This window comes from Pseudopodoces humilis, chromosome 26 (genome assembly GCF_049639895.1).
Source record: "Pseudopodoces humilis isolate 2021_Gansu_Grassland_sample_001 chromosome 26, ASM4963989v1, whole genome shotgun sequence".
Classification (NCBI taxonomy): domain Eukaryota; kingdom Metazoa; phylum Chordata; class Aves; order Passeriformes; family Paridae; genus Pseudopodoces; species Pseudopodoces humilis.
Window position 1 is genome coordinate 6,018,086 of NC_142225.1, and position 23,853 is coordinate 6,041,938.

Consider the following 23,853-nt stretch of genomic DNA (forward strand, 5'->3'; position numbering starts at 1 on the left):
GACACACAGCATTCTGAGAAGTACTCAGGAATTATCCTCAGAAAGCATCATGGGCCAGAGCCCTGGCTGTGAGTGAATGGATGTGAGTCTGTCCCACAGAGTTTATCCATAACACACATTTTATCCATAACACACATTTTATCCATAACACACATTTTATCCATAACACACATTTTATCCATAACACACAATTTATCCATAACGCACATTTTATCCATAACACACAATTTATCCATAACACACATTTTATCCATAACACACATTTTATCCATAACACACATTTTATATCTAACAACCTCAGTTATCTAACGAGTCATAGAGCCCGGTGCTGCTTCTGCACCACAGTAAATTTGGAATAATTCTGCTAAAAAAAGCAGCGTTACACAATCGTAAAACACTTAGGGAAAAGGAATTAAGCTGAGGAGCACTAATTGGATGTGCTAATTCTGTGCTCGGTCCGGGCCCCTGGTGTGCAAGGTGAAGTTTCAGTCAGCTCAGCCCAGGCTGTGCTGAGCCAGGTGAGCTGGGCTGGGTGGCCCTCGCTCCGTGCCCTGTGCTGTGACAGCCAGGGCAGGGGTGCAAACCACAGGACGAGTGGGGCAGGGTTTCCAGAGCAAAATCCACTCTGCAGATTTTGCTGGGGAGCAGTGGCAGAGCCTCCCCACCCATCCCCAGCCTGCTGCCCGCTCTGGCCGCGGCTGACGCTCTGCTGGGACACGCAGCTGCCGCTTCAGGGCTTTATTGCCTGGCCTGGGCTGCTCTCAGCTACGGTTTGGGGCCGTGGCAGGATCTCCACTTGATGGGGTCTGTGCTCTCCACGCCCAGGCGCCGCCGGCCGTGGCTGGCGCTCTCCTGGAAGCGGAATCCACAGAAGGGTTTCTGCGAGGTGCAGAACGGGGCCAGCGAGTTGGACCACTGGGGCTGGTAGAACACGAAGTCCAGGGAGCTGAGGGGACGGTCCCCAGCGTGGACAGTGACCGGGAGGAAGCGAGAGCCCAGAGGAGGGGCTGGAGGCGGCCGGTTCCTCGACCTGGGAGGTGGGTTGGTCATCTCTGGCATCGCTTTGGTCTTCTCCGTTCCCTTGGTTCTCGTGTGGTCTTTGCCAGGGGGTTCTGGTGTTTTAGCCACCTGTGGAGCAGAGGATCCAGAAAAACACGTGGTGATTGCCACCATCCCACACCAGGACAGCCAGGGAAGCTCCTGCAAGGGCAGCCAGGGCACTGCAGGTGCTGAGGAGCCAGGGGTTTACACATCCTCAGCCAAAAATCTGAGGTGGTGCTGCTTAAAGTGAAAGGGAATTTAAACTCAAACAATGTCTGGGAATATGGAAGCGACTTTAAACAGATGCTGAGAGAATGGGAACGATGAGACACAAAGGACTCGATTCTCTCTTGACTCCCAGTTCCAGCAGTGATAAATGCCAGCAGCACACGCTCCTGGCAGAGCTGTCACCAGCCACAGCCGTGGCAAACCTGCCTTGAAAATGCTTCAGCACAATCTGAGAGGATGTAGCAGTGCTGGCAGAACCTGCCACTGTCCTTTGGAGCACCTTTGGAGCACCAGCTCAGCAGCTCTGGGTCCCCCTGCAGGGACCCCACCCCTCCCTGCGCCTCCTCCTGCTCTGGGAATTGCTCCCAGCCCAATTCCAAGTGGATTTTCCCCCCAGAAATGTGGAGGCCCCAGGCTGGGCACAAGGACCATGGAAAGAGCTCGTTTGGCCTGAGCATTTGCAAGAACCCTCTGCTGAGGAGGGGGAAGGACACGAGCCCCAAGACACACACGGGTGACCCAGGGCTGCTGCAGGGCTGTGCTTGACTGCAGAGATATTTCTGCTGCTGTTACCTAAGCATGACTCAGTTATCTTGTTTTCATTGACGACACCTCTGTGCAAATGGAAACTGGCTCTTCCCTCAGCAATTAGCCACTCCACTCCTGCCTGTCTTAAAGAAGTGCTTTGCTGTTTGCTTATTTTTAACCTTGTAAAGAGGTTTCCTACTTTCCGTGACGTACTTGGTGCTATTTCTGTTCACTAGATCCTAAATCTACTGGAAGGGGAATGCCTGCTAATTGTTTAGAAATCTCCTTAAGGCCTTTCAGGGGAATCACCACATCCCTGCATGTTCACCACCTCTTTTTGTCACTCATTTCTGCAGGGCTGATGCCAAATGCCTGAAAGGCTGGACCTCAGCACACAGGTGTTATTTCAGCAGTTGCTGCTCCAAGGAAACCTCAGTCCATTTTTCCCCAGGGCATACAAAGATGTGTTTTTGGCTCCTGAAAAGCAGATTTAACACCACCACAGCCATTTCAGTGAGGTTTGTGCAGCCCTGCTCTGGACTTAGATTGTTCAGAAACTGCTGTTTTCACACGTCTGTGCTGCTCGCTCCTGGCCATTTTCACGTTGGAAGAGACAAGTACACGCACGACTGTGCTGATGCCTCTGCACCCACCCAGCAGGAGCACTAAAGTCATGAATTCGGGGCGTGGAGGGGAGGCTGGAGCTGCCCTGGCAACCTGATTGCCAAGTCATGCAGATGCCTTCAAGATGAGCAAGCCTGGCTGGGCTCTGGAGCCCTGGAGTCACCTCAGTGACGGGCAGGTCCCGAGCCAGGGCGTGCTGAGCTCTGCTCCTGCCGTGGGGCCAGCTGCCCTGGGGGTCCTGCTCATCCTCTGGGGCACCTGGAGCTCTGCATAACCTCCTCCCTGCCCGGGTGAGTGCACCTGCCTGCGTGAGCCCTGCCTTGGAGGGGAAGCACCAGCTTAAGGTCCCGGTGCTATTTATGGCACTGCCAGCGCTCCGTGCCTGAATGAAGAGTCCCACGTAATCCTATTGCACCTGCTCCTACGTAGAGAGATCCCTAATCTCTCCCAAACTGCCTGCTGTCTGCCAAGGCAAATCCCCCGGCTGGGTCCCAGGGAAAGGCTGGCTCGGTCACCGGGGAAGCAGGAAGGGTTCAGTGCTGCTCCCTGGGGAGGAGCTCCCTGGGCAGCTGCCAGAGCCCATCCTGTCCCTGCTCAGGGGCTGTGCCCACGCCAGCAGCTCCTCTCCTGTCCCCAGAGCCATCCTGGAGCCATCCCAGAGCCATCCCAGGGCCATCCCTGATCCATCCCTGATCCATCCCAGGGCCATCCCTGTTCCATCCCTGATCCATCCCTGTTCCATCCCTGTTCCATCCCTGATCCATCCCTGTTCCATCCCTGATCCATCCCTGATCCATCCCTGTTCCATCCCTGTTCCATCCCTGTTCCATCCCTGATCCATCCCTGATCCATCCCTGTTCCATCCCTGATCCATCCCTGTTCCATCCCTGATCCATCCCTGTTCCATCCCTGTTCCATCCCTGTTCCATCCCTGATCCATCCCTGATCCATCCCTGTTCCATCCCTGATCCATCCCTGATCCATCCCTGATCCACCCCTGTTCCATCCCTGTTCCATCCCTGTTCCATCCCTGATCCATCCCTGATCCATCCCTGTTCCATCCCTGATCCATCCCTGTTCCATCCCTGTTCCATCCCTGTTCCATCCCTGATCCATCCCTGATCCATCCCTGTTCCATCCCTGATCCATCCCTGTTCCATCCCTGATCCATCCCTGTTCCATCCCTGTTCCATCCCTGATCCATCCCTGTTCCATCCCTGTTCCATCCCTGATCCATCCCTGTTCCATCCCTGTTCCATCCCTGTTCCATCCCTGATCCATCCCTGTTCCATCCCTGTTCCATCCCTGATCCATCCCTGATCCATCCCTGATCCATCCCTGTTCCATCCCTGATCCATCCCTGATCCATCCCTGATCCATCCCAGGGCCATCCCTGATCCATCCCTGATCCATCCCTGATCCATCCCTGTTCCATCCCTGATCCATCCCTGATCCATCCCTGATCCATCCCTGTTCCATCCCTGTTCCATCCCTGATCCATCCCTGTTCCATCCCTGATCCATCCCTGATCCATCCCTGTTCCATCCCTGATCCATCCCTGTTCCATCCCTGATCCATCCCTGTTCCATCCCAGGGCCATCCCTGTTCCATCCCTGATCCATCCCGGAGCCAGCAGCCGCGCTCTGCTCTGAGCTCTCGGCACCACAGGCCCAAGGTGGCTGATGGCAGCAGCGGGATTTGCGCAGCAGGGATGGGATGAAGCGTCTCTGACACCACTGGGACCTTGCCAGGCCGCTCACCCTCAGGGCAAGGATCTGCAGCCCCGAAGGGGCCAGGGTGAGACAGTGTCCCTCCTGCCCAGCCCAGAGCCTGGCACACCCACCTGGGAGGGTTTCTCGGTGATGGGGCCCTGGAGTGTGGCGCTGCTGGGGTGGAGGAGGAGACAGCACTGGGGCCGTGGGCAGGGCTGGCTGTCGGGGCTACCGGGGCCATTGTGACCCCAGGGGTCTCTGTGACCACGGGGCGTCACCGGGGTGCTGGGTGTCACCAGGGCACGGAGCAGTGCAGGGGCTCAGCCTTGGGGAGCAGGATTTACAGCCCTGGAACCCCGGTTCCCTGTCCCTGGGAGCTGTTTGCTGTTCTGCAGACACTCCTGAGGGTTTCTCCTCCCATCCCTCCCTCCTCCAGGTCTGGCCAGAGCTGCCCTCACTGCACAAACCCTTCACAGACCTGCGAGTGCAGCAGGAACCGTCCACATCTGTGGGTGCAGTTCCTCACCCTAATGCAAAAGCAGATTGTTCCGGGGTGTTTACCCGAACTGGGATCAAAGGCAGCCTCACACTGCGATGTGTTACATCACAGCAGTGCTCACATGCCTCTTTCTATGCCATAAAATCTGCTGGAGATCTTCCAAGTGCTTTCCTGAGCTTTGTGCCCAGCCCAGCCCACCAGTCCCTTTCACTGTGTGGCCTCAATCACTCAGGAGTGAGTTGTCCTTCCTTAAAAATACAGCCCAGCCACCCAACTCGGCAGCTTTCCTGTGTCTCTGGAGTCTGCAGTTCTCAGAAGCCTCCGTGCCCAGCAGCACACCCAGGCTGCTCCTCGTGCTGCTCCTGAGCTTTGCCTGCCCTTCCGAGGGGAGCTCTGTGCCTGGCTGGGAGGTGCAAGGTAAAGAACAAACATCTTTCATCTGGAACAAACAAATGGGAATGTGCACAGGAGCCTTGGCGGAATTGCTTAGCAGCTTGTGTTGAGTGGGATAATAAATTCACCTCAGAATCCCTTCATGTTGCAAGGGTGATGTTTTCCTGGGCTCACCACCCAGGGCGAGGCAGGAGCATGGCTGGTGGGGTGGCAGGGCCGGGCTGTGGCAGCCCCAGCCCCGGGGCTCAGGAGCTGCCCAGAGCGGTGGCAGGGAGCTGAATCACCCCTTCTGCTCCCGCAGCCCCTTTGAAGTCTCCTTGCTGCAGTGAGATTTTGTGGGACACCTTTGTGCACGAGCCCAGGCTCTCTCATTCCACGGGATTTTATTGGCTTCACTTCTTAAAATAGTTCCTCTTCTCCTTCCCTTTTTCCATGTCTGCCTCTCTGTGTGTCCTGCTCCATTTGTTCACTCGGGGCTGTGGATATCAGTGAGCACTTTTGTCTTGCCCGGCTTGTAGACAGATACTGTGTCCTTTGTCTTCGGGTTCTCCATTCCACCTGCTTTCTGCTTTGAGAGGTGCCAAGGAATTTTCTTTAAATGCCACAGGTCAGACTTGGTGATTTCAGAGGTCTTTTCCAACCTCTTTGAACTGATCCTGTGTTGTAGACAGGTAGAATAATTATATAAAAAAAAAAGACCTTATGAAATCAGGCCTCTCTCTGCTAAAATTGCTAAAATTCTTCTAAATGCAGCTAACAAGCGATTTGTGAGTTCCCATGTGAAGCTATTTTGAGAATGAGAAGTTCATTTAACACAACAATCTACTCTGAGGGTGAAAAACAAAAGCACCTGTGTAAGCAATAGGATTTGTCCCATGAGAACCCACAAAGGAAAAATGTAAACATATCTAGAGAGAGAAAAATTGGTAGACATTTACAATAGCCAATTTTCAACGTATTGCTGATCAATTAGGTTAAAGGCAGTGCCTTCCTATAAATATGAGCTTTGTGAATAAAGAAGGAGGTGGAATGAGCCCAGCTGGCTGCAGGGCCGGGAGGTGAGACAGGATTTAGAATTTCTGAAGTGGTGGAATGCAGATTGCAGCCTGCAGAGCACGGCTGTGGTGGACAGCAGCCTGCAGCAGGACAGCCCCAAACACAACCCCAGCACCAAGGGAAATCCGAGCAGGGAATATTCCCAGACCCCCAGGCTGTGGAAATCCGAGCAGGGAATATTCCCAGACCCCCAGGCTGTGGAAATCCGAGCAGGGAATATTCCCAGACCCCCAGGCTGTGGAAATCCGAGCAGGGAATATTCCCAGACCCCCAGGCTGCGGCTCCAGTCACAGTGGGAGCATCTCCAGAGCAAAGCTGTGGGTGAGTGGCTCCAGAGCAGCAGAAAGGCAGGGAGGACCATCCCTTCTCCAGGGTGTGTGTGTCTGTGTGTGTGTGTGCAGCCTTTCCATCCCACAAACAGCACTTGAGATAACTGTCAGGACAGTCCCACTAATTGCAGCCTCGTGCAGGGCACGGAGCCGCCCCTGCAGCCGCAGCCTGGCTCCCGGAGCGGGGCTGGGAGAGGCATCCCAGCACTGCCCTGGAGCTGAAATCCCCCAGAAAACGCTTTGGATTAGCAGAGCTCCTCTACTGCAGCCACGGAATTGAATTTTAACGTTTTAATTCTCATTTTCCTTCCCAATTTCCCATTCATAATTTGCTTTATTGAAGTGCTGCCTCATAATCCGTGCTATGATTAGACTTCCCTTTTGGAATATCATAACAGTGCTCATTCTTCATTCTTCACAGGGGATTTAATGTGTTGCTTTAATTTGTTCTTTAAAGCAAAATAAGAAGATGTTCTTCACAAGAAAAGCGTGATTTCAAAGCGATTAAGTGATATTTATCACTGAAAAAAAGAAATCCGTATTGTTTTGACTCTCAAAACTTGGTAGAGATAGAAAGAGGTGCAAGATCTTAAGCTGAAGTTGGAAACTGTGTTTCAGAGTAATTGTTTTGACAGCTACTTTGGGTTTAAAGTTCTCTAAGATTCCCTGCATTTTTTAGCAGCCAGTGTTACTCATTAACTCTCAATTTTTACTTGCATGGCACAAAAAATCGTTATCAGTGCTAGAAATTTGCTTTCGTACCTGAAACTAGAAATGGTTTGGGGTCAAGTCGCATCACCTTGAAGGTTTTGCATTGAAAGCAGCCAGACCCTCCGAGCCCCCCGGTGTCACCGGCCGTGCCAGGGAAGCCGAGCCTCGGCAGGAGGGGAAGGGACAGAGAAACAGGAGGGAGAGGAAGGGCAAAGCCTGGAGAGTTGGGGCTGGATGTTAGGGAGAGGTTCCTCACCCCAGGGCTGCCGGGCTCTGGGCAGGGCTCTGCAGAGCTCAAGGGGGAGGCGGCAGGCACAGGGTGGGGTTTGGGGGTGTCTGTGCAGGGCCAGCAGCCGCCCTGGGACAGCCCCGAGTGTCAGCTCAGCTCGCCCGGTGGCTCTGTCCCTCCGGCTGGCCCCGCTACGGGCTCGGGGACACCTGGCGAGGGCTCGGGGACACCTGGCGAGGGCTCGGGGACACCTGGCGAGGGCGGGCCGGGGGTGGGGCCGTCCCCGCCCCTCCGGAGCCTCTCGGTGCCGGCGGTGCGGGATGCCCGGTCCGCAGCGGCAGCGCCCGGCTCGGCCAGCATGAAGAAGCACCAGCCGCACTCGGTGCAGGGCACCTTCAGCCGCCTCTTCGGCAAGCGCCACTCCAGCCCCAGCGCCGCGTCCCTGTTCGCCACCAACCCGCCCTGGATCTTCACGCAGGAGGTGACCTCGGACAGCGCGGGTGGCACCGGTCAGTGGCACCGGGGGGAGCGGAGGGGGGCGGCGGCGGCTCCGCTGCTGCCCCGGGGGAGCTCCGGGAGCGCTCGGACACCCCGGGATGGGCGGCGCGGCTCCCGGAGCCGGCTCCGCACCTCGGCTGGGCCGGCTCTGGGCGAGTTAAACTTGGCTAAAAGAGGCTGACGAGTGGCTGTGAATCTGTTTTATCGCTTTCCCACGCCATGTTTGATCTGAGCCTTCCCAAGTTTGAGTTATTTACTCATAAACCTGTTTCTCGCAGGGCTGCGAGCGAGGAGGGAGCTGAGGGTTGCATATTCCTTGGGATTAATTTGTGTTTCTTTGTGATTTTAATTGCAATACGGTGCCCTGGAGGCTCATGTAGGAGGGAGCCAAATTAATAGTAATGGAGCCAGGTAGATAGACGATAGCACTTTGTGGATGAAGTTTGGTGGCTGTTCGAGCCCAACAAACTCTTCCAAGACGGAAAAAAATGGAAGTGCTGCCTGCTGAGCTGTGCAGGGTGAAGTATTGTCTGTGAAAGCAACAGCGAGGTGGTTACACCCCAAAGGCCAAGCTGCTGAAACCAAGATAAAATTAAAATGTGACAGGGAGTTTCATGCAACTCTGCAACCTAGAAGGAAAATTGCTGATTTCTAACTGTCGTAAATCTGAGGAGCATTCAAGCTTCTCTCTGATGTGGTTTGGATTAAAAAAAAAAAAAAGAAGTTGCTGTGTCTGCTTATTACAAGCCAGATTTCCGTGGCTGCAGTTCTGCAGTGGCACTACAAAACTTTCTGCTCAGGTGTGGGTCACACTGCAAAGGACGGGAATCCTGAAAGCCGAGCCTAAGGAACAGCTGTTGGATGCTCCTCAGCATCCTCCTGGCATTTCTGCCCTGAGTTTGGTTTGTGGAGGGGGCAGTGGCAGGGGAAGTGTGACAGACACTGCAGCTGAGAGAGCAGGGTGAGGAGGGGACAGTGGCACAAGGGACAACAGGACAGTGGCACAAGGGTCAGCAGTCTAAGGGACAGCAGGACAGCAAGGACAGTAGCCTGAGGGACAGCAGGACAGCAGGACAGCAGTCTGAGGGACAGCAGGACAGCAGGGACAGCAGTCTGAGGGACAGCAGGACAGCAGTCTGAGGGACAGCAGGGACAGCAGTCTGAGGGACAGCAGGACAGCAGTCTGAGGGACAGCAGGACAGCAGGGACAGCAGCCCAAGGGACAGCAGGACAGCAGGACAGCAGTCTGAGGGAGCAGGACAGCAGGACAGCAGCCCGAGGAACAGCTCTGCTGTGGCTGGCCCCGCACACAGCCCTGTCCTGCCCGGGGCAGCCCCAGCCCTGTTTCTGGGACATTTCTTGCAGAGCTCCGTGCCAGGAGGAGTCCACTGCTCCTGCTGATCCCCACCTTGGTTTCTCACACAGAGTAAACACAAGTTAAGCAATGTGGAATGGGTGTAGCTTTGCATGTCCCTGACTCAGAGATTCCTGAATGTAGTGACTGATGCCACCTCCTCCTCCCGGGAGCTGTGGATACCCCGGCTCAAACCTGCTGCGCCTCCTCCAGGTGATGCAACCCCCGGGGAGGAAGAAGTTCCATTACATGAGTGGCAAATTGTTTATTTGATTTCCCATGGCTGAGCAAACACAAATGTCTCCAGGACAGGCTGAATGTCAAAAAGTGGCCGAAGCAAGGCCAGTGCTTTGAGCCAGCTGCTTCCCACAGCTTCCAAGGGTGCATTTCCTGATCCCTCCTTCCAGGAAACGAGGCTGGCAGAGCTCAGGTCTTGCTGGTGATGGGACAGCAGGCAAGTCCTGTTTATCTAGCAAAGAAAACACAACTACAAGCACTTCATTTTACTTTAATTAAAGCATTCAGGGTAGCGATGCTTAGTAATCTAGGATCAAAGTCCTTGTGATCTTTAATCCAGTTTCTCACTGGGTTTACCTAGTGACTTGTTAAATATAAAACTCATCATTTCAAGTCTCAGAACTACTCTGTCGCTGCTCAGGCTGTCTGAGTCCAAACTCTCCTGTTGCCTTAGCCTCAATTCCTGCTCCTTACTCACTGAATAGGGGTCACCCACAAAATTAATCATCACAGAATCACAGAGTGGTTTGGGTGGGAAGGGACCTTAAAACTCATCTCATTCCACTCCCTGCCATGGGCAGGGACACCTTCCACTGGGTCAGGCTGCTCCAAGTCCCATCCAGCCTGGCCTTGAACACTTCCAGGCAATTTGCTGGCACTTCTGTCCTCCCTGGGTCTCCAGCAGCTCCTCCTGAGTGCTTGGGCCCCTCCCAGGCAAGGAAGTGGTGAAGTCTTGGTAGGACCAGGCTGGCTGAAGCACAGGCTGGTGATTTGAAAGCTGGAGAAAATGTCCTTTGTGTAGAGAATTGCTTGTAGTGGGAGAAGTTTGGGAAGTGAGGGAGGGGAAGCTGTGATTGCCTGGAAGGGCAGGGAGAGCAGGGCAGATGCTGCTGGGGGAGGTCGTGGGTGGGAGAAGGGAAGGGCTGATGTGTGTCTGGACTCTGTGGTGTGTTTGAAGGTTGTGTGGAATTCATCTACCTCCAGTTCCTCAGCAGAGGCTGTGCTGCCTCATGCCCTGCCTGGTGTGCTCAGTTCTTCATTCCAGGTGTCCATGCAAGTGCTTTCCTTATGTGGGATGCACACAGAGACATCTGCCCTCCTCTTTTTTCATTAGACTTGGTGTAAAGCTGTTTCCTTCAGAGCTTCCTCCTGATTTCTGCCCATCCTTCTTCTCCTCCCTTCCTCACTACCAAAGTGTTGTTGGGAGCTCTCCTGCAGCCTTCCCTTCAATCACAGCCATTTTGTTGCTTCCCCCTCCTTCCTCAAACCCTCAGATTTTCTTTAATGTCGGTCTCCTTGGCTACGAGTTATTTGTGTATCTCCTTCCAGCCAAGGTGGGGCTTACATGCTTCAGTATTTCTGCTTGTTAATTCATGCTGCTAATCAGACACAAAGAATGTAATTAAATTAATTTTATGAGCTTTATTCACTGTCAGAAATAAACCGGCGCAAGAGGTGTGGTTCAAGGTGAAAGCACAAGGCTGGGAACCAGGAATTCCTGCTGGCTCCTCCTGCTTGTCACACCAGGGCCCTGTGACTTCCTGCCCTGGTGTCTCCCTCCATCCACGGCAGTGCTTTGTGGCAGGTCACCCAGAGCAGGCTGGAGTGTGGAAGTGTTGGGAAGCAGCTGGAATTCCCTCTGGCTTGGATGTCAGTGCTCTGACAGTGCTCGGCAGGGCAGGAGCTGTCCCTCCTCCTGGTCAGCTCTGCTGCTGCCTCCCCCTCAATTCCAGCTGCTCACATCAGCCAGAATTGCATCCTGTTCCTTCTGAGCTGCTTCAGTTCCATCCTGCAGAGCTCAGGGCAGGCTCTCTGTGCTCTGCAGGTGTGTGACAAGGCTGTGAGTGCCTGTCCTGCACACACGGGACCTTTATCTCCCTGGTTTCCACTCACCTCGCAGGATTTCCTCAGGATCTGCTGGGCTTTGCCCACTCCTGGCAGCTGATGCAGCAAGTTCTCCACAGCTCTCTTTGAACGTCCCCGGTGTTTTGGCAGTGCCCAAGCTCAGTGCTAACAGTGTGCTCTCCCCTCAGGTGACGTGATCCAGGTGTATTACGGTGACAATCGCTTCGGGACGGTGACAGACTCTGGCACAGCAACGCTGAAACCGCGGCCGAGGGTGCGGCCACTGCTGACGTTCCTGCCCCTGGTGAGTGCCCGAGTCCCTGCTGGGCTGGAGCTGGTGTCCCCAGCCCGAGGGACAGCAGAAACCACCCTGCAGTGACCCTGGCTCCGAGGGGCTGGGTCTGAGCTCAGGGCTGGCCTGGGCCACGGACGAGGCACTCGGGGGAGAGGTGTGAGCACCGTCACACTCGCATTCTCAATTAAAGAATAATTGCTGAGCATGGAGAGGACAGACCAGGCTTGCACTGCCGTTTATCTCACTGCTGCTGGCAGGATCTGTCCCAGGATCAGGTGTGCTGCTGGAGCCAGCAGTGTGACCCCTGTCCTGCTGCAGCAGAGGAATGAGGTGATGCTCTGGGTGTGCAGGGGATGATTCTTTTCAATCTCTATGAAAAAACCATTCCCTGCAGAGCTACCAGTGCTCCAGCAGCAGCAGCAAGGGCCAAAACAGCCAGAGCAGAGGGCCTGGAGGTGGCTGTAACTCCAGAAGCCAAGCTTGCTTGTGGCTGGCTTTGAGGAACCCCATGCAGAACTTTCCAGAGGTCTTACAAAGAGCACAGTGAGGCACAGGATTCACAGAATCCCAAGGTCTGGGTTGGAGGGGACCTTAAAGCTCACCTTGTTCCCCCCTCTTCCACTAGAGCAGGGTGCTCAGAGGGGCTCTGGAGATGCCCATAGCTAAGCTGAAGTGATACCCACAGCTCAGGAGCTCAGTGAAGATATGAAAATGCTTAAATCCTTTGGTCTTGACAAGGAGGTGATCTCTGCTAATGGAAGTGTGTGTGGTAGAGGCACTGACAGCAGGAATGTCCCCAGGACAAATCCTGAGGGCACCCAGGCCCTGCTGCTGCTGCCCACAGAGGCACAGCTGGCCCTGGGGCTCTTCTTCCTTTGTCAGGGTCCCTCACAAAGCTGGGCCTCCCCTCTGACAGTAACAGCTTTAACTGAAGGAATTAGTAGGAAAGCACTCTGAAGGACCAGTCTGCGTTGGATGTTTGCGCTCCTTTGGTGAGGTTTGATGATCATTTGATCTGGCACAGACTCCTCTGCTGCCACGCACATACCTGCACCAGGTACACACCTGCACCGGGCGGTTCTGCAGCTCCTGCCTTAACCCTTTCCCCCCACCCACGGGGAGCAGCTCCGGTGAGTCAGGAGGATGCACCCGCCCTGCCCCGCAGCTCCTGCACTGCTGCACCTGGAGCAGCCTCCTTCCCCCGGCCCTGGGCTGGCCCACACGGAATCCCAGCAGGGACTGCAGGAGAGGGTCCCCCCACATCCCCCTGGCTCCCCCAGCACTGCAGGTGCAGGAGAGCTTTGGCATCCCAGGGGAACAAATCCCTTCAGGAAACCACCACGCTGCCCTAGCTCAAAAACAAGGAGATTGGGGGCAGCCCTTCATATTCAGAGAAATTCTTGGCCTCTCAGACCCCAGGCTGCTCAGCAGTTGTATTTTGGGGTGGCTTTTGTAACAGGCAGCCTCAAACCTTGGTCATTGAATGAATGGCTGGGCAGGGGGTGCTCCTGAGAGCCCGGGGAGCTGGGGCCCATGGGGACAGGCAGGCTCCCTTCACTGGGCACGTCTGACTGTTCCAGGGATGAAAAGTAATTCCTGGTGGTTACAGTGAAAGCTTCCCCCCACGGGATCCTCAGCAGGCACAAGTCTGATTCAGGTACCACAAACTGGAAATGCAGGTTCCTGGCACAGCACCCAGAGCCTGCTCTGAATCAGTGGGAGGTTTTCTGGGCTGGCTACACCCAGCAAACACCAGGAATGATCTTCCCAACCATCTCTGCAGACTGGCAGCATGCTGGGGATGCTTTCCATTTCAGAAGCCGGCTCATGATGTGGGGACGGGTGGTTTTTGAGAGATGCTGAGCATTAGCAACTGCCAGAGGTTTTGGTGATGAACAGGCTTGCCCAGTTGGAAATGACACATCCAAAATTGCTGCTCCTTTATGAAGTGCAGACCGTGTCCTCCAGCTTTGCATAGCTCTCTTCTGACTGCCAGTTCCTCTCCACTCCTCCCCAGACAGGTGATGCATATGCTGGCAATGCAGAGCTCAGACATCTTTGCTTCCCTGGAAACCAGCAGCAATAGATTTCCATAGCAAATGGGAGCTGCTGGGGTTTTATTCTTTGTGATTTTGGTATCTCATTGCTCTGGACAATTGAACTATCAGCTCTTGAAGTGCCTCTCCTGGCCTTTGTCTCCCCTCTGGCTCTCCGATGAAGTTCAGGATGTGCCCTCATGCTTTCACAGGCCTTGGCTTCTCCATCAGCACAGCGTTGTCTGGTCCTTTGTGCAATCCCAGGGATATGAATTCCCTCACTCCCGGCTCACCAGGACCTCATTCCCTTGTGGTTACAGAGGTTTTTTGGTCATCTGCAGGGTGATGGATGTAGCATGTGAAATATGTGTATTTCCTATTATTCTGGCCAAAGCTGGGGCATTCCAGGGCTCTCCAGAGGAGCCCAGGTGCTGCTGTTGAATCAGCTCTGCCCCAGCAGCTCCTGGGCTCCCCAGCCAGGGCAGAGTGGAGCTGTAATGTTCTGTCTGAGCCTGGATGGGGCTGGATGAACAAATGACCTTTGATCCAGGAGTCTTTGGAATCCCGGAGCACTCTGATGTAAAAGCGGTGATAACGGCAGTGAAAGGCAAAGGGCAGGGGCTCAATCATTATCCAGGCTTTTGTGTGCAGGAAATGGCTGGGGAGAGGCGCAGGCTGATGGCAGGATAACATTTCCTTTGTCCAGGGCTGTTAGCAGGGCAAACATCTGCCTGGGGAATGCAGCAGGGTGGATGTGGAGCCCGGGAAGGGGACAGCGTGTCCCTGAGCACTGCCCGTGTCTGTCTGTCCCTCGCTGGATGTTCCCTCGGAGCTCGGGACCTTTCTGCCATTGAGGTGCCCCAAGCCGCCCCCGGTCCTGCCCGGCCCGAGTGCCCAGGGCTGTCCTGGAGACCCCCGGAACCCCCTCGGAGCCCCTCAGAGCCCCTCAGAGCCCCCCAGAGTCCCCCCCAGCCCCTCGGAGCCCCCTCAGAGTCCCCCCAGGCCCTCAGAGCCCCCTCAGAGCCCCCTCCGCTTCCTCAGAGCCCCCACAGCCCCTCAGGGCCCCCCCCAGCCCCTCGGAGCCCCCTCAGAGTCCCCCCAGGCCCTCAGAGCCCCACTCAGAGCCCCCTCCGCTCCCTCAGAGCCCCCTCAGAGCCCCCTCCGCTCCCTCAGAGCCCCCACAGCCCCTCGGAGCCCCCTCAGAGCCCCCTCCCAGCCCCTCGGAGCCCCCCCCCGCCCCTCAGAGCCCCCCCCGGCCCTCGGAGCCCCCCCAGGCCCTCGGAGCCCCCCAGCCCTGAGCCGCAGGGACAGGAGAGGTTTCCTGCTGCTGGCAGAGCCCCGAGCAGAGCTCCAGGTGAGTCAGGCTGCCCGAATGTCTCGGCTGGGTGGCTGCAATCACCCGGAGCGCTCCAGGGCCTCCCAGATGTGTGGGCCGCTGAATTGCTGGTGCTGTACCGGCTTCAGGCACTGCTGAGTTCCCAGCACGAACGTGAAGAGAGGAATTGAGAGCGAAACACAAATCACACCAGGAGCAGTTTGCCCAGAGCGCTCAGATGTGCTGTGTTTCCCAGGACGCTGCAGGCCTGTCGGTGGCCTCAGAGCGGGGTGTTGGTGACTGTGGCAGTGCTTGCTGCAGAAAAACACCCCCAAAGCCGGGGCAGCTGCTCGGTGTGTGGGACAGGAACGGTGAGGAGCCCCCAGGGGAATGTGAAATAGCCAAATTCCTCTGCAGCCCTCGTGCCTGACCGGGGGGGAATTGTGTCCATGGCCTGTGCAGCCTTGATCGGTTCACTCGTCCCCTCAAACCCTGTCAACAGCAGCTTCCACAGGGACTTCCCTATCACTACCTGCCCTGGATCCCATCAGGGCTTGTGTGAACAGATTACCAGCTGCTTGTCAGCCCTTTCTCTGATCCCTGGGCTGAAGACTGACAGCTCTGTTTTCTCAACTCTTGCAGAACGCCCAAGAATCCCATGGGGTGGCTGTGCCAACGCCGTCGGTGCCAGAAGACTTTGAGGAAAAGGCAGCTCTCGGTAAGGGATGTTCTCTGTGGAGTCCTGGCCAGCACAAAGTGCTCACCAAGCCCTCAGGGCAGGAAGTGTGTGTGTACCAAGCTCTGGAGCAGACAGGCTGCCCATATATTTTCATGCTAAAATAGAGTCTGCTATTAATTATTTTTTGAAGTAATTGAAAATTAATTAATTCCTAAGGGGTGAGGCAGAGAGGCTGTTACAGTTCAGGAAGTTTTAGACAAGCCTGGCAAGGGGCTGGCTCCCTGGGCAGGCCACTGGCACAGGCCAGTGATGATGATGATGATGATGATGATGATGATGATGGAGAGGGGCTCACAGGCTGTGCTCTCGCTGCTCTTGCAGGCTCTGGCTCCCAGCTCAATGGCAATTGCCGAATGTACAGCTCGGTGGGGGACCTGCGCCCACAGGCCCTCGATGGGGATGACCTGGATGAAGACATCCCCCCGCCGCCATCGGTACCCCCTCCACCCCCTCCGGCAGCGCCTCTGCCACCCCCTCTGGCCTCGCCGGTCCCTCCACCCCCCGAAATGCTGCCACCCCCGCCGCCCGAGGTGGTGCCACCACCTCCTGCCATGGCAGCCCCGCTGCCTCCCGCCTGTGCCCTGTCTCCCCCCAGCACCCCGGCTCCTCCAGACTTCATCCCTCCGGCCCCGCCGGGGGTCCGGGACCCCGCGCCCTTCGGCCCCGGCATCTCCAAGTGGAAATCCGAGACGGTGCTGAACACGAGGCAGGTGGATGCCGAGGGGCCGCTCTGCCCTGCCGAGCCTGGGGAGCCCGCAGCCCCCAGCCCCAAGGAGAGCCTGCAGCCCAAGCCCGAGCCCCACCTCACCTTCCCCAGGTCGTTCAAGGTGCCGCCGCCGGCCCCTGCGCGCTCCTCGTCCATCCCAGTGCAGGAGGGCCAGCCCGGCCGGCAGGAGCCCATCCCCAGGCAGCCTCACACCCGGCCACCCCTCCCACCCTGCTTCACCATCAGACCCGCTGCCAAGGCACGGCCGGGAGAAGCCGAGCAGAGAAATTCCGGGCTCAGACAGGGCATTGGGAAGCCGGCTGTACCCCCTCCTCTGAGCCCCAAGCCGGGCCCAGGGCTCAGCCAAGGGGTGAATCCTGCCGGCCGCCGGTCCCCACTGCCAGGCTCCGAGGGGGAGAAGATTACCCAGCTGAAAACAGCCGGGAGAGACTCCCCTCCAAAATCTGAACCTCTCACTGCGAACGACCTGGATCTCCCTCCTCCCGACTACCCGACCTGCGAGGATGACTGGAAGGATGCCAGCAACCTGAACAAGCTGCGGGACGAGCTCTCGGCCCTGCTGCGCTCCCCACGCCGGGAGGAGAGGCCGCTGGAGAAGCCGGCTGCTCCCCAGCCCGTGGACAGCACTCCCAGCCGTGCTGGCAGCCATGAGCCGGGGCTCAGTGAGCCCCAGCTCGCCAGGAAGGACACGGGGTTATCCAAGGAAGGGGAGAGGGAGAAGAAGGAGGTGCCCAGCAGCCCCCCCAGCACCAACGGGGGCTCTCCCAGCACTGCAGTCACTACCCCGGAGAGCAGCTCTGACACACAGCCCCGCAGCGTGATGACGATCAGGAACGAGCTGGAGGCTGTGCTGTCCCTGAAGAAAGAGGGGAAACCTCTTGTGGGGCTCAGCAGCCAGAAGCAGGGTGTGGAGAATGGCATCAGCACCCCACCAGTGAGGAAGGGCCCCCCTGACACGAGTGACTCAGTGGTGCCACAAACGGTCCCCAGCCTGCTCCCAGCCCCGGTGGCTGCTGCAAAGGATGAGACAGATCACGAGGACCATCCTGCTCCTGCTCCTGCTCCTGCTCCTGCTCCTGCTGCTGGCAAGGTCACAGAGGATGTGAGCCCTGCTCTGGGGTCCCTCAACAGCAGCGTGAGTCCTCCAGACCCACCCCAGGGACCGGCTGAGGAGTCCCCTGCTCCCACCCCCTCCTCATCCCCTGCGTCCCCTGCACAGAGCCCGGCACCAGAGCCCAGCTCGGCCATCTTCCAGTACAAAGTGCACCGGGCTGGGGCCAGCTCAGCCGAGCCACGCTGTGCCCCGGGCTCAGCTGAAGCCCCCTGCCCCGGGAGCTCGGCCAGGAGCCCCCCAGACATCTCGGGAGCAGGGCAGGAGGAGGTGCTGATCCACCCCGTGACAGGGGAGCGCGTGGAGCGGGGTTCACCCATGGCCCTGCTGCTGGCAGCCCGGCAGCGTGCCCAGCGGGGCCGCCAGGGCGGGGATGGGGCGGCCGTGCTGAGGGCAAAGCCACCCCTGAGACTCAGCAGTGCCTCGTCAGACACCACCTCCAGCAGCTTCTTCCGCCACGAGTCCAAGCCCTACTCCTTCACTGTGGTGCCTCGGCCGTCCGCGGCCAGTCCAGCAGGGCCTGGCTGGAGCAAAGCCCCCTCCTTCTCCAGCTCCTCGGAGCAGGGCCGGGCCGGGCGGGCGGTGGGCGAGACGCAGCCCCCCGGGCCCCGGCGAGCCACTGCCTCCAGCCTGCTCCGGGGCCTGCTGGACTCGGGGCAGCCGAGCCAGCCCGGCCCAGCCCACCACGGAGTGCCCAGGGAGGAGGAGAACGGGGACACGGCACTGGACTTCGGGATTATCCCCCCACCCCCCGAATTCAGCAACGAGGCGGACGAGGGTCCCCTCCCGAGTCGGGAGGAGAACCGCAAGTGCCCCAGTGTCCCTGAGAGCAGCCGGAGCTCGGGCGAGCCACGCTATTTCAGGTGGTCTGGCTACAGCCGCGGCTACGGGGGCAACCAGGAGCCAGCAGCTCCGCTGCCCTTGGAGAAGAGCTGGAGGAACGGCGACTTCACACCCCAGTACCCGGATTACAGCAGCTCCACGAGTTTCCCCAGCCACGGCCCCAACCCACGGCCGCTGATCAAGAAGCGCCTGTACGTGTCGGAGCCTGACAGCTCCTACCCCCGGGCAGCCGCAGCCCCCCGGGCCTCGGGCACCCTCTCCTCCTACGGCACCGGGGGGTTCGGCTCCACGGCTGGGGAGGGGTCTCGCCGCCTGGGCTCTGCCCACAGGAACGGCCCCTCGAGCACCCAGGGCAGGCGGGCGTCCACAGACGCTGCTGGGAAAGGCACGGCGTACGGCGGCAGCGGGGCTGACACCAAGTACAAGGGGCAGAACGGGGACTTCTCGCCCGGCAGCGTGCTGACAGGCAGCAGGTACGTGTCCCCTGGGCCCAGCCCTCCCTGTCCTCAGTGTCCCTTGGAACCGGCCCTGCAGCAGCGCTGGGGGTTCCAGTGCAGTCGCTGCCCCTTGGCTCCTGCTCGCTCCCGCTCCAAGGGCAGTGAGCGTTCTGTGGCTCCTCCCTGGTGCCAGCTGTGACCCCAGTGCCCGTCTCCCTCCCTCCCCACCTCGCTGAGTGGAGACACGAAGCGATAAAATGATCATTGCGGTACTGCCTGAACGCCAAGGTTAGCCTGGGCTTTGTGTGAGTTCCCCTCTCTTCTCCCTGCAGGCCTGCCCACGGCACCCCGCACTACGGGGCACCCTCCAACACCTTCACGGTGAGGCCCGGGACGCGCCAGCCCATCTCCTACACCTACCAGAGCCACCGGTAGGCCAGACCTTGGGGCTGCCCCGCCGGCGTCCGGCTGGCAACGGGCGAGAGGGTGCCAGGCTTGGTCCTTTCCTTCTCTACGGCACCAGGGACGGTCCCAACCCAGCCTGAAAATGCTCCTGCTTGAAATTGCTGACGGAGGTGGGGAACAAGCCCGAGACTCGGACTTATCTCAAAAGACTGTCGAGGAGAATTGTTACTGCGGAGGGCAGGCCGCTGCCTTGTTACATGAGCAAACGTGCTTTCCTTTTTTCCCATTTTCCCTCCTGGATTATTGTCAGAATTGCAGACTGATAGGCCATCTAGGAAAGCCAAAGAGCATCCTCAGCTCTCTTTAAAGAGCATCACCACTGGAAAGATTGATTGCAGTTTGTTTGTTAATTGGTTTAACTCCAGCATGTTTGGGAGCAGGGAGAAACCGGCTGAGAGATGTGCACAGTGGAAGCAAAGCAGTGTATAGCTAAATGTCAGGGATTAAAATAAGAATGTGAGGCCAGTGGGATAGGAGGAGATGCCTGGATCCTGAGCCTTTCTGTCCTTCAAGAGTTTGCCTTAAACCCAGCCCTGGGCTGTCAGTGCCTGTCCTGCCGAGCAGGGCTCCAACCCCTCCTCCAGGAGCCGCTTCGGGAGCAGGGGCCTTGCTTTGCTGTGCCTTTTGGTCACTGTAAATGTTTCTGTTGGTAATTATTCCTCGTGGAAGGAGGCTGTGAGGCCTGGCTGGATGGCTGTAAAGCACTTTGGAGACATAGGTCATGGAGCAATCCTTTTCCTTGGGCTGGTGGGTGTCCACCACTCGCCCAGGTGCTGTGCTGCTGGTGCTGTCCCCGAGGTGTCTCTTGCCACATCACAGCCCTGTGACCCCAAGAGTCCTTATTCTACTTATTCTACTGAGATTGGCTTCCATGTGCCTGCTTTGAAGCTCAATTTCAGTGTGACTGTATTTATCCTGGTGGCATGTGGGGTGTCTGCAGGGAAAGGAGCTGGCTCCCGCTGTTTCCCTCGGTGCTTTTCCAGGTGCTGGATGTGCAGAGCTGCCCCTGATTCCTGCTGGTGGACACAGGGGTGGGAGCTCGGAGTAGCCTTAGAGGGTTTCAGCTTCCAGAGTGAGCAGTGGGGTCTCACAACAGCTGACCTGAGTTGTGAATAATTCCTGAAGCTAGAAACAGAGAATCTTCCTCCCAGGTAAACTTGCTGAAAATCACTGTAAAATAACTGTAAAAACTTGTAGAGAATATTTTCTAATCACTGGCAAACTAAAAGCACTTTGAGACATGAGTCTATTTTTATGGAAAGCACTTTCTATTTTCAATGCTATAAATCCCACTGGTTCCACTCCAGCTTACCCTGCCTGGCGCACACCTGGATGTGGCCTGCAAGCAGATCTTGCTCATTCAGCTCAAATCAGGGATAAATTTTCCTTCACAGTTGAATTCTCAAAAGTTATCTTGATATTCGAGTCATGTCACTGGCATTCTGTGTTTTGTGTTATTTCCAGCTTTACCTAATAATTTAACATCCCTTTCAGATATTGCAGCAGTTTTAAAGTATTCTGAACTTTACTTTGCTGTGAATAAAATGAAAATGTAGATACAATAATCAGTCTAATAGCTAATTCAAAGGACATTTTTATGCCAGTAAGTCACAGTGACTTGGAAGATTTCCTTTGTTCACCCCAGCTAATATTGAAATAATAGGGTTTAAATATCTGGGTGCTGGAATATTTATGGAGAAAAGTGACTATGGAGTAATTATAAGGACATTTAAGTGTCCCAAGTGTCTTGTGGAATACCACCTACCCTAAAACATGGAATTTTCTTTATGCAAGGAGCATCTTGAGCATTCTCATTCATTTGTAGAAGTAAATCCGTGATCCTCCTTCAGGGCCTTCAGGGTCATGTTTTGCTATTGGATGAAGTTTCACCAGTTTAGCTTGAAAGCAAACAAAGAAGTCTCTTTGATAACGTTGCAATTTAATGTGGTTTTTTTTTCTTCTTGATAGTTTTTGGTTTTTTGGGTTTTTTTTCAAAATAATAAGCTATAATTGCAAATGAGCTCTCAAAAACAATTTTAAGGCTGGGTGGGCAATTTCAGCTTTTGATACTGACTTTGCCCAGAAGTGGTGAGGGCAGGGGGTATGTGTGCAATTTTCCACCTCAAGAATTCTTCCAAATTACGATCTCCCCAACACAAGTTTGTTTGCTTTTTTGGTTGTTTTTTTTTTTCTTTGTAGAGAAAAATGTGACACTCCAATGTTGGCACTTGCTTTAAATGTCACATTTACTACTTCATCCAGACACACAATTCATGTGTAGCTGAAATATGGTCTTAGACACCATGGAGTGTGTCACTTCTAGCAGACATAGTTGTTTTAATTAAGTATTAGAAGCGTGATAATAGAAGTCAGCTTTATAAAATAGCCATTCTTCACTCAAAAACACCATTCTGGGACTGCACAGGGGCTGTCACTGAATCAGGCTGGACTCTGCTTCCAGTTGTAGGACTGGGTAGCATGCAGGCTTTCAGCAGCAGAACACTTCTATTCTTCAGACCCTTTGGACTATCCCTGCTGCTTTTGTATGCCTTCAGCACATTCTGGTATTTCAGAAACAACTCACCATTGATTCTGGGGCTGCTGCGACAAAGGAACCACTGTCAGAGCTGTTGGCAGCCAGAGCACTTGGGGACAGTGAGATCTCTCAGGAGGTGAGGACTGCAGGGATGGGGGAGAGCCTCCTCTTCCTGGGGCAGGTAACTCTGTCAGGTCCTGTGGATAAACTGCTCCTGGTCCTGCTCCTCCCAGCTCTTTCACTATGGAAATTTAGCAACAGAGTGAGAAGAAACAGAACTAAGGGGTGTTAATGGAGCAAAGCACCCTGCCTCAGCCCAGTGCTGAGAGCAATCCTGATACCTGAGTGTGGAATTATTCTCACTTCACCCTCTCTGATGCAGTGTGGTAATTCAAGTTGTGATACAACTTATATTATCCCCTGCAGCTGCCTCTTCCTCACAAGTTCCTGCTAGGGGAGTGTAACAGAGCTTTAGCTGTAAAGTATTGAACAAAGTCTTTTATTTATAAGTGCCATTGAACACCAACCTTCTTGCATTAAACATTTCTGGATGTTTTATTACATGTGTGGTATGACTTTTTTTTTAATGTTGCTTACACGGTCTTGTCTGCTGGAGGATTGAGAAGTTTGCACGTCCTTGAAAGGATGGGAAAATGTAGCTCAGTAAGGTTTGAATTTCATCTTACCTAGAACTTGGTCCAATTTCTCTGAGCAGTTCATCCAAAGCCTGTGGCCATTTCAGTGTTTTAGAAGCCCAGTCAAGGCATGAAGGGGCAGCTGAGCCCCAAGAGCTCTGTCACTCACACCCAGCTGGTTGGGCAGGCTGGCACAGGAGCAGATTCTATAAATAGTCCTGGGCTTGGAGCCCTTCATGAGGGAGAAACTCTCATACCTGTTACAAGTCCCAACTCGAATGCTGTGCCCAAAGCTGCAAGCACAGTGAGCAATGCAGGCAGCAACACAAAAGGTTTCTCTGCTGCTCTCCACTCAGAATTAAACTGATTAAACTGATCTGCATTCTCATCTCCATCCAGCTCTGGCTGCAGGAGCAGTCTGTGAGGGAGGAAAGGGTGCCATGTGTGCCTTGAAGTTCCTACTGCAGCCACAGGGGATGTACCCAGGTGTCCCCAAACCTGACTGGGGTGTGGTGCAGGGACAGCCGAGCAAGCCACAGACCCCACACAATTCCCTGCATTCCCTGGCAGGGAGCTGCAAAGCCAGCAAGGATTGATGTGGGATTGTGTTGTGTTCCTGCTACGCTGCTCACGTGTCTGTGACTTTACTGCAGCCTTGCCAGCACTGGTACAACACCTCTGGTCCAAGCTGCAGCCCAGGAGTGACTCCTGAACTGCTGCTCTTCGGAGTGAAAAACCCCTCGTGCAGGTGCTGGAAGCCCCAAAAGCAGATACTCCTCCAGGCAGAGCTGGGCGGTGCTGCCGTGCCCTTGTCGAGGGCAGCTGCTGCCATCCTGTGGCACCACAAACACCTGCCAGATGCTGAAGATTGAGGGTTCTTCAGTCTTTAATTGTAAAGAAGTTTATTTATCACCTGCTCTCCCCACAGGCTTCACCATCCACCATGAGTCTTTTGCCAGGGACTGCTGTGTTTTGCTCAGGTGTGGCAATATGAGCTACCTAATATGGTTTAATGTCTGATATTTGAACTTTTCTTTTTAGCTGTGCACGATGGAACCCCAGAGTTCTAGAAAGAAAAACTTCCTGGAAAGCAGCAGGACCCAGAGCCTGCCTTGCACCAGTGCCAAACAACTGTAGTACCCTGGCATTGAACAGGAATACGGTGAACATTTATTTAAGAACAGTTTTAATATCAGGGACTGAAATCACAACTTGAAGTGTGTGGATGATCTCAGCTTGCTCTTCAGTGCTACAGAAGTGGCCCAGTGAAACTTAAACCCAGTTACAAATGAAAACCATCTTCCAAGACGACTGTTTCAGAACCAGCACAAGACCTGTTTCAGTACAGCATCACAGGTCCCTAACAGGGGACTCCATGGTTCAAGGGGTATTTCTGAGGAAATGTCTCTTTTGATCATCATTTACCATTT

At 55.5% G+C, this 23,853-nt stretch overlaps 1 protein-coding gene across 1 annotated transcript; it reads left to right on the plus strand.

Annotated features, from left to right (window-relative positions):
• The first annotated feature begins 7,448 nt into the window (after positions 1-7,448).
• C26H6orf132 (chromosome 26 C6orf132 homolog) lies at positions 7,449-22,346 on the plus strand. The gene is made up of 5 exons (XM_005529285.2): positions 7,449-7,859; positions 11,473-11,588; positions 15,573-15,648; positions 15,991-18,823; positions 19,120-22,346. The coding sequence occupies exons 1-5, from the start codon at positions 7,709-7,711 to the stop codon at positions 19,220-19,222; spliced, it is 3,279 nt and encodes a 1,092-aa protein (XP_005529342.2). The 5' UTR covers positions 7,449-7,708; the 3' UTR covers positions 19,223-22,346.
• Positions 22,347-23,853: the final 1,507 nt, after the last annotated feature.

Excerpts from the sequence above, each read along its gene's own strand:
- C26H6orf132 (XM_005529285.2), top strand. The coding sequence starts at position 7,709 with ATGAAGAAGCACCAGCCGCACTCGGTGCAGGGCACCTTCAGCCGCCTC. Across the intron at positions 7,860-11,472 it reads GGACAGCGCGGGTGGCACCG|GTGACGTGATCCAGGTGTAT; the intron begins GTCAGTGGCACC and ends CTCTCCCCTCAG. Across the intron at positions 15,649-15,990 it reads TGAGGAAAAGGCAGCTCTCG|GCTCTGGCTCCCAGCTCAAT; the intron begins GTAAGGGATGTT and ends CTGCTCTTGCAG.